This window comes from Kryptolebias marmoratus, linkage group LG24 (assembly GCF_001649575.2).
Source record: "Kryptolebias marmoratus isolate JLee-2015 linkage group LG24, ASM164957v2, whole genome shotgun sequence".
Taxonomy (NCBI): Eukaryota; Metazoa; Chordata; class Actinopteri; order Cyprinodontiformes; family Rivulidae; genus Kryptolebias; species Kryptolebias marmoratus.
Genome location: NC_051453.1, coordinates 10761499 through 10771491, shown reverse-complemented (window position 1 = coordinate 10771491; position 9993 = coordinate 10761499). Strand labels below are relative to the sequence as shown.

At 40.7% G+C, this 9993-nt stretch overlaps 1 protein-coding gene across 4 annotated transcripts; it reads right to left on the bottom strand.

Moving 5' to 3' along the window:
- Nucleotides 1–599: 599 nt before the first annotated feature.
- On the bottom strand, nt 600–8878 carry ncln (nicalin). Of its 4 annotated transcripts, none has more exons than XM_017407035.3 (15): nt 8590–8878; nt 6861–7051; nt 6086–6230; nt 5850–5944; nt 4987–5067; nt 4667–4770; nt 4194–4282; nt 3797–3936; nt 3440–3666; nt 3063–3150; nt 2942–2980; nt 2672–2832; nt 2470–2523; nt 2003–2081; nt 600–1725 (listed from the first exon to the last, which is right to left on the bottom strand). In XM_017407035.3, exons 1-15 carry the CDS (start codon nt 8762–8764, stop codon nt 1663–1665), a joined length of 1731 nt encoding a protein of 576 aa, XP_017262524.1. In that variant the 5' UTR covers nt 8765–8878; the 3' UTR covers nt 600–1662. The 4 variants fall into 4 exon arrangements, with proteins under 4 accessions (XP_017262524.1, XP_017262526.1, XP_017262522.1 ...); XM_017407037.3 differs by having other exon boundaries at nt 3488–3666; XM_017407033.3 differs by having other exon boundaries at nt 2672–2835; nt 8590–8877.
- Nucleotides 8879–9993: the final 1115 nt, after the last annotated feature.

Genomic DNA, 9993 nt, shown 5'->3' with positions numbered 1-9993 from the left:
ACAAAAACAAATCGCTGCAATAAATTAGAAAGTCATGTCACTGTTACCATGGTGACCGGGATGGGGTCAGAGGTCATGCAGTAACAGAAAACAGCAGATCATCTTCTGCTCATAAAAACCGACTGCCAGCATGAAACAGTAGCTTTAATTTTACTCAAAACAAATCAGAAATCTAAGGTTTCAGGAGTGTTTAGGATATTTCACTCTCATTTCTCCCAACAAGAATCAGATTATCGCCCTTTTTAAGACGTTCAGTGATTCATATGACATCAAATCAACAAATAGAAAGAATTAAAGACACACCAAACAGATAAGGTCAGATTGGAGAAAACAAACACGTTTACAGCGTGTGATCTTCAGGTACCTGCAGTCACGTGATCTTTTTTTTTAACCCCTATGAACCTCCACAGTCAAAAATTAAATTAGTATGTTAAAAAAAACAAGCTTGAGCAGGAAAATCTAAATCAGAAAAAGCCACACAGCAACACAAAACAAACCTCGATTACTGAAAAGGCCACGTAAAGAAGCCACGAAGGGAAACGAACATTATGTGGGTAAATTTGCACTAATTTGATCAAGTAAGGAAATAAATCATAAAATCACATTTCAAACATTGTTTATTCTGTAAACAGTATTTTAGTTTTCAGAGTGTTTAAAGGTCAAAAGGTGGTCATTTGACCCTGATAACCATGTGTTTTCTGAAAGTTAATGATTGCTGCGGTCGTTTCTTCACCGAGGGTTAATCTGCTTCACTTAGCAGGAAGTTAGGCATTTATTAAAATGTCAAAAATATGTTTTCAACTTTCGTCACGCTTTGCAGTCAACAGAATATTGGACAAGTAGTTCCACAGAGTAATCATTTTTAAAAAGTTGCTATTGAAAATCCTAAAGGAACCTCCATACAAAAACAAATGCTGAGGTTTACCTAAACAGCTTCGACAGCAGAAGTTAGAAAACCCACCTGTTAGAAATGCTCGGTTTGTGTTTCCTGCCGTTTGCAAAGGACTGTAACACGAACGGTGTTTTTCTTTTAATACACCAGGAAGACTTCAGCAGCCACTACACTTTAAAGGCTGTTAAAAAAGGAGATCAATGACCCTTTCAAAGCTTTTAAGTACTGCAAGAGTTGAAAGAAGCGAGAAAAATCCTTTCTGTGAAAAAGGCAGGAAAGAGACTCTGAGGTTAACGCTGTGTGGTCGGTTCCTCCCTTTAGCTGCCTGAAGACGACACGACGTCCGTTTGGCTCAAATTGAGCTGAGAGGTGGGATAAAAAAACGATCAATACATCAACACAAAACTCACTTCATCTCACAATGAACCGTAACGACTCCCTCACACGAGCCAAAACGCACACAAACACAAAATATCTTTTAAAAAATCCAACACGAGTGATGAGTTTTAATGAACGTGAAGACATCTGCAGAGTGATTCCTGAATATTCTGGTCCATGAGACCACACACACGAGGAAAAAAACAAAACAAACAAAAAAAACGTTGGCAGCAAGACAGGATCTGACATCATCGTTTGTGCACCCGGATGAAGGAAATGGAAGTGATTTTGCTGGTCGTGGTGAGAACAGCAGCTCGGTCCGGCGTCTTCGTTCTTCCCGCTTACAGTGTCTGGGTTCGAGGGAAGAGGTACAGTCGGCTCGGGGAAACGTTTTAATGGACCTTGGCTTTGGGCTGGGTGATTCTGCGGACAACGCTGTAGAGGACTCCGAAGTTCTGCAGAAAGACAAGAAAAACACGTTAGACGACCATTTGACTTCTAACCAAAAGAAACAAGCAAACAAGTCAACACAACACTTTAAATATATTGAGTAAAAAACTATTATTTGTTGTATTTTCTTTCATCGCTTCTATTTAATCATTCCTGTGACTCAGTGGTGTTAGCTTTACTGACACTTTAACTTAAACACTTGAAAAGGAAAATGGAAACTTAATTCCACCTATCAGACATCTCTGCAACGTGGTGCGTCCTTCTTCAGCGCTGGTGACTTACCTGGATGGCCAGGTACATCATCCCCAAGTAGGCTGCGATGCAAACGGCCAGCAGCAGGTCAAAAATAGCCGGCTTCACTCTGACAGGAGGAGACGGCAAAAGTGAAGATTTTAAAAAAGAAAGAAAAAGGAGATCAGTCTGGGATCGGTTTAGCCCCACAACGTCTGTTTATCATCTTATTGTTGTTTGATGTTTATTTAAAAGGTGCTGTATAAACTAAACTGAATTAAAAAAGTTATTCAGTCACAATAATCTGCTTTTTGTTGAAAAAAAAAAAAATCAATAAAAAAGTTTTAATCGGGCACATTAAAACACATCCTGTTATTATCTTTGTTGTTATTAATTTTGACGGCAAATCTGGTTCTCATTTGTGCAGCACATGTAGAAATTGGGCTTATTTTATTTTATATTAAGAGTTATTTCTCAGCTTAATGACCGATCTGATAGAAACACACAGTTAAACTCACCTGTAAGCATTCATCGTCTGCTTCAGCTGGTCGTAGAAAACAAACTCTGGATCTCTGGAGAAAAGAAAATTAAAAGCATCATGATTAACAAATAAACCTGAATGTTAGGTCCACCATCCCTATGTGGGCATTTCAATTTAAAGCGTTTTATTTATTGTGTGTTTCTGTCTGTCTCGACTCCTTTTAATTGTTTTTTTCCCACCTTTTGTCAGCTTTGACGTAGTGTCTTTTGACGTCCTTCAGGTAACGTCCAAGGTGATACTCCAGAGTGGAGACGAAGCTGCTGTCCTTGTCCACCAGCTGAGCGGCTCGCGGCTGTGCTGTGAGCCAGTCCACCACCGCTGACAGGTGCTCCTCTTGCACCTGCTGGCGTGAAGCAGAAAGAAGCAGAGACGCGTGAGTCCGCCGCGGCGTCCAAACACGGATCAAATTAATAATTAGGCAGCAGAGCGGGATTGGTGTCACGGCGTACCATTTGTTCTGTGAAAATCTGCAGATCTCCAGGTGCTCCCTTTGCAGAAAATCAGAGAAACAATTAAACCTAATTAAAAAAAAAGCTAAATATGCTAGTGTTTCATAGGGTTTGTTTTCACCTTTTCTGTGAGGTTGTAGATGACCCTGGCCAAGGCCTCTGCTACCACTTTGGTGTTCCTGCTTAGCTTACTCACATCTACATGAGGCCTGCAAGAAACAAACAAGAAGATGCTGCAATCGGACCGGGACTGATGAGAAACACAGAGAGGAGTGCCACAACTGTCTCCACTCCCATGTAAGAAGGGGGAAATGGAAGAAATTAATGAAAAAGACACACTGGAGAGGCATAAAACTCTAAACCGAACACATCCGACACTGCAGCGCCCTCGAGGGAGAGAATAAACATTAGTCTGATGAGGTGGAAAGACGACAACAGCTGGCAGCTACAATGGGAACTCTTTAGGGTCATTTAGGTGACGTGCAGTCATGAACCCACCCAGCAGGGGGCTCTCCCGCTCCATGGCGAGAGGAGGGGGACACTGACCGCACGTCCATGATGCTGGAGCGCTGCGCCGAGCGGTGCGAGGGCAGGTGGGACAGGGTGAAGGCCGGCAGGCGGCGGATCCCGAAGCGCTCGTGCTCCCAGGCCAGCATGTCGTCGGCCAGGTTGATCTTCTTGTGCACCATGGAGAATTTCACCTCCGGGTACTGACTGCTAACCACCTGGGAGGAAACGACCACACAAAAAATACAGCTCAAAAGAAATGTTTCAGCGGCATTACAGCTCAGCAGACTCGTGATACGGCTCCGTGTTTCCACAGGTCACTGAGATATAATCCATAAGGGCTCTTACGATCTCCAGTTCTTTGAGCAGAGAATATTGTGGGCTTCCCTCTTTGGGTGGTTTGGACACGTGAAGGTAGAGAGAGTCGCCGTTCCCCAGAGTGTCCAGACACAAAACAAACGCTACGTTGTCCTGCAGCAGGCTGGAGTCTGTCAACAGAAGTCAGTAAAACAAGGTGTTTGATGTCTTTAAACTCTCACATTTCACAGTCTATACAGGTACTGATAAACCCGGCAGAAGAACATTTTAGTTTTTAACCATAATATATGATTTTGCTCTACTTTCTAAAGAGAAATGAAACATATTCCACAGCCAGATATGAAAATTGAATTAAAAAAACCTTAAAGAGCCAAATCCAAACGAATAAACTAAATCCTCTGATGGTGGTGTTAAAGGACTACTGCACCTGTGTGGTCCAAATTGTCCTCCAGCCAACGTTTGGTCCCCTGGTAGTTAAACTTGCCTCCCCCAGATACGAAGAATAACAGATTGTACCTGAAAACACAGATCATACACCAGAAATCAAGTATTCAAGTATTATGCAGAATAATATAGTTATTATCAAGTTAAAAACAGGCTGAAAAGAGGGGGTAGTTGGTTTCTCATTAGCTTGTAAGTAGCTCATTTGGCTGGAGATGTAACATAAAAGGTAGAAGTCAGCTCAGAGTTGTCAAATAGTAACACATTTTTCATTTTATTACCAACACAAACACTTCATCAAAGCTCTTAAATACAAATCAGCTCCAAAATTACATAGTTCAACTAAACAGAAAGACATGAAATGCTTCAACAGACTCTAATATAGATGAAAGTTTCAAAGTTTTCAGCAGATGAGAGGCTTATAAATATATGTTTACTGTATCTGAGACTGATACTCACGCAGCGTGTGTCCTCTTGTAGGTGTAGAGTTTGGAGAAGAGACGAGCCAGCTCCAGCAGCATGGACACTCCGCTTCCGTTCGAGTCTGCTCCGTACGACAGCCACTACAACCGACCAACACACAGTCTGATTACTTCAGTGGCGGCGTGTCTTTTACCGGCAGCTGAGCGGACTTACTGCGGCATTTCCTGAACTGCCACGCTCGCCTAAATAATTCATTTAAAGAGGTATTCGCCAACGGAATGTTTCAGCAGCTGCATTTAGCGACTGTTTGGAGCTTTTAGGTCGCAAAACAAGAAAGAATGAGAACGTGAACGTACTGGAGCGACTCCGAAAGAATCATAATGAGCCACAACGACAATCGTGGGCAGGTCCTCTCCTCCAACTCCGGCCAGACGACCCTGAAGAACGAAGATACACAGATTATAGAAAAAGGAGCAGAAAGAAACGGCCTTCAAACTTCAATCAAGGTCATTAAAGATCTTTTATAAACATAATCTCCAATAATAAGTAGGACAAAAAAATTCCCAACTGTTGCATACTGACAAACAGTTTTCTGTTACACAAGTATGTAGAGTTTGATGTAAATAAAAGGCAATAAATGACTCTTCAATTCAGCATTTTAAGTCCCGTTAAGCTGCCAGGCCACACATAGTCTAAACTTACAGTGAAACTGATCAAATTACAAACCAGTTTGTGAAAATTATTCCTGCGGAGTAACACAAATAACTCCAATGTGCTTAAATACAAATTTAAGTAGTGACTAAAGTTTCAAGAAATTAAATCCAACCAGATATTCAGAAAAGAAAAAAAGTGGAGACAGGGCTGATCTGTGGAGCTCTGTTCTCTGGATAAGTCCACACAGTCTTGTGTAAGAAGGTATTTACGGTGTGTTCAAGTTCTGTTGGGCTCAAAGCTCTTGTTAGAAACAACCTCCTGAATAGAAACATTTCCACACAAAGCAGAGGACAGTCTGAAAGCTAACCTATGAAGAGGAATGACTAATATATGGCTAATGGCTACATATTTATTCATATATACAGATTTATTTAGTTCATACCAGACTGCAGTACTGACAGAAATAACCAAAACAAAGCAAGGAAATAATAAAAGTAACATCAAGTTCACACAAGGTCCCTTAAACTGCAGGTTTCAGTTCTCAGACTGCAGCTTTATGTTTCACCTCCAAACTGGTGATGGCCCAGTCACTGATGGCTTTGCTCTGAGCTCCGCTGGTCACCATCTGGAAGCCGTTTGCTGTGGCTGTATGCAGCAACACTACACAATCAAGAACAAAACAACAAACGCTGAATGAATCTACACATATCCCATCATGTTGTCCGTTTAAAAGCTGAAGGACTAACGTGCTACAGCCTCTGTTTGGTATAGAAATCACGTTTGGACGCTTTGATTGTCTACCTTCAGCTGCTGATAAGGAACCCTGAGAGGATGAGGAGGTGAGGGTTTGAGAGTAGATGGACAGCAGCTCATTGTCCTCGATGGCGAAGTAGACAGGGACGATGGTCTCAGTGGCCAGCATTTCTGGCTCCAACTCCATGAACTGCTGCAGAGGTGGAACAGTGATAAAACAACAGCCCTTATTAGAAAAAAAAATGTCTCTGTTTGGAAAACTATATGGCTAAACCGAAAAAGAAAATTTAATCCACTCTAAACATGAGAGATATGGATGGAACGTGTTCTGTTAGGGTTAGTTAGGGTTAGGAAGTGGGTGGGTTTTTGTCACATCGTGGCCAAGGAACAAACACAAGCAAACAAAAAACAACTGCCAGTACAAAAAGATTCACTAAAAATGTTCATCTATTGTGCAGCAAAATGAGTAACTCAGACACTCTGATGTTCCTGAGGATGACATATAAAGTGGGAGGTTTAGGTAGTCAGAATATGTGAAGCACGCTTTACTGAGATAATATTTAATCTTTGCTGAGAGTCAGAAATATTGGAAACTCTCGGCTTTGTCACAATCCCCCCCCTTTGATAGTTTATCCTGCTTTTGAGTCATACTAAATGTAAAAAAGCTGAGTGGGAACCCTCAAAAATAAAGAGATCAGAGGAATGGTGCTGCCAAATAAACCGTGGGCTGGCCTTTTTCTTCCCACTCCAGTATAAAAACATTTAGTGCAATTCTTGCACATTGCAGGAAGATACAACGTGAACAGCACAGCTGTGTCAGTACCTGCACTATGTCCTGCGGCATAGCAGACATGTTCTTGGGCAGGATGATGACCACAGCCCCCGCCGCCTGACGCAAAGCCTTCTGGTACTTGTCGTAGGAGAAGTCTGCCAGTCGCATGATGACACAGCGGCGACTTAGTACCTCCGCCTCCACAGTGCGCGCCTCCGTATTCAGGATGGCGTTCCTTGTACCTGAAGACACGAGACAGATTACTCATCAGTCCTGATGCGACTTCAGGCGAGAGGCCCATCTGCAAAGGACTGTTAATAAACAGGAACTGACATAATCAAATCTGAGGCTGATGGTGAAACGAAGGGAAACTAAGTGTGACAGTCATTTAAGAAGGTTATTTGGTGAATTCTACCTCTCCTTTAGTTTAGTGTGTCCTGTCTGAAGATGTGCAGACGATCAAAGAAGCAAGCAGAGAAGAGATAGTCCCTTCAGAAACATAGTTTAATGCTGTTTTAACCCAATCTAGCACAACCTGTCATTTCATTTTTTAAGTACAATTTCTTTTAGGATAAACTACTGTACTAACTTCATTACATTTACATGATAGTCTTAGGCTACGGTTAGTACAAGTGGTTTAAAGACTCTTATAATATCTGCAAACCTGAGGTGTAATGCTTTGTGATATACTAAACCGTAAATCAAAGAAAAGCTAAAGATCTAGACAAACTAAAGCTACAATTTTGGTTTTAAAACCTTCTTTTTAAAGAAAGACTTGCTGAACCCCTTTATACCTTCAGCTAAGAGCTTTAAAGTCACAGTATTAAGACTTATTCAGGCTACCCATCAGCAGCAAAGCTAAGCAAAGCGGTGTAAAATTCATCAAACAAGTAACTCTGCCAAGTCCACAGCCAGCACTCGGAGACATTTACACATGCCCAGATAATTACAGATGGCTGTGTGCCATCAAGACATCACAGCAGAACTTAGCAGTGTCTCTTTAGCTCATTTAATTCAGCACACAGGAAGTGGACAGCAAACCACATTATCATGAAATAATTGGACAGGATCTTCAAGACAGGCGTTCAAATGCAATCCTTACAACATTTCAGCTTTCCAGAATGTCATTCTGATAAATATCAGGTGAAAGCCTGTTACCCAAGAACAGGAGAAGGTGACATATTTTGACCCATAAAGAATGACACTTGAGATGTTCTGTGAAATATATGAATTGTTGACTTTAAACTTTCCTAACACTGCCTCTGTTGTTGAGACATTACAAGTATAAATTTACTGACAAGAACACCATTTTAGACATTAAATTTTAATACTCAGCCATTCTAACTAGGAGGGACGCAATGTGGCTATATAAACAGGTAATTAGAGACAGAATAGTGGTTTAATTATATGTTACAACGACCTGCCATGGTCTGTAAACCACCTGCAACAGGAGCTGAAATGGAGCAATGACTATAAACTACACTGGCTCTTTGGTTTGACTTTTTTCTTTCAGGCTGCTTGTAGTAGTGTTAAACGAAAGGAGCAATAGAAATAGCCCACCTAATTAATAATTAATCCCAACAATCATAAAACGAAGTACCGTACTTAAATGGAGACACAGCCAGTGCTGCCTGACCGTAGGGCTAGGCTACATTAGCAGCTAAAAAGCTACTGGAAATAGCATGCTTGCTGCTGAATCTGTTTCTAAATACTAACAAAGTTAATACACCGATGCCTTCACTTTATAACGAGAGAGACACCGGAAAAGCAGCTGTCTCACCGTACGGCTGTCCCTGGAGGTCGTACTGCTGCATGCGGTACACCGTGAACTCATGTGCCGCCTCGGCTGGAAGTGGGGACACCAGGATCAACACCGCGGGGATAAACACAATAAAAGTCAGGGGAAACGAAGACTTGAACATGTTGTCAAACACCTCACTGGCCTCCTCGAACATCGTGGCGACTGTATTTTCAGCGTACTCCAAAAAGGACTGAATGAATATCGCTCAGCTGTCACTGCTCTCAGCAACTGACGGCTGCCAGGACCGAATTTGGATCAGGCACGAAGTTGGACGACCCCGTCCCGTGTACTGGAAAACAGAAAATATAACCGTAGTTTTAATTTATACTACAAGAATGATGACAAGTAAAGTGTGCCGTAAACGTTAGGCCTATTAAAAATGTGACTGATATATACCAGAAACTTTAATAACCATTGGGTCCTTCAGGATTCTATTAGGACAACTATAAAAAAGAGAAACTTGTAACCTATTTTGGACACTAGATGACGCCACGTACCACAAAAACTTACTATACATCACGATCTGTTGTAAGCTAGACTTTACAAATCTGATCGTCCTTATTCCTTCCTTATTTTCTAATTTAGTTAAAGGAATTACTGAAAATTGGGTTTATTAATTATTTGTTGATTTCCAGATGAGCTGTGTGCCTGGTGAGGTCTGCCATATAATGTAAACAAGGGCTAGAAGAACTGCAAAGCTGATCACTATTACATATTTTAAAAAATAAATTCAATTGTCTCTTTGAATTTTATGTTAATTTAGTGTCTTGCTTTGTTTCTATCTCTGTCTTCCTGTCCTGATTCTATTTGTTCATTTTTCTAATTGTATTGTATTTACATAAACATTAATGTAAATAAGCAATTAGAAATTATTTGTTATGTATTACATTATGTAGTTATGTTCATACATACATACATACATACATACATACATACATACATACATACATACATACATACATACATACATACATATCTTTCTTTATTTGAGTTTGCATAAAAAATAATCAAAGGTTATCCCTACCCTGCAGGTTTATTCATTTCTATCTAAACCATACGATGGCATGCAAATGTTTAAGCAACACAGGGCGAAACATTTAGTTTCTGTTATTAGTTAAGTGAGTAGGGAATGACCCAGGAGGTATAAAATCAAACCACTGTTTGACAAAATCTAAAAACAAAACACTTTTTGAGGATTTGCCAAACCCTGGTGAACTGGTTCTCTGCAAAGACAAGCTTGCAGATATGATCTTTTACACAAACAGTTTCTACATCCTAGCCACAAATTCTGATTCATACTTTTATTTCTACTCAGATACAACACTGTACTTCTTACAGACTTTTTCAAAACAAACACTAAATAAACGTCATCTTATTTTGAAT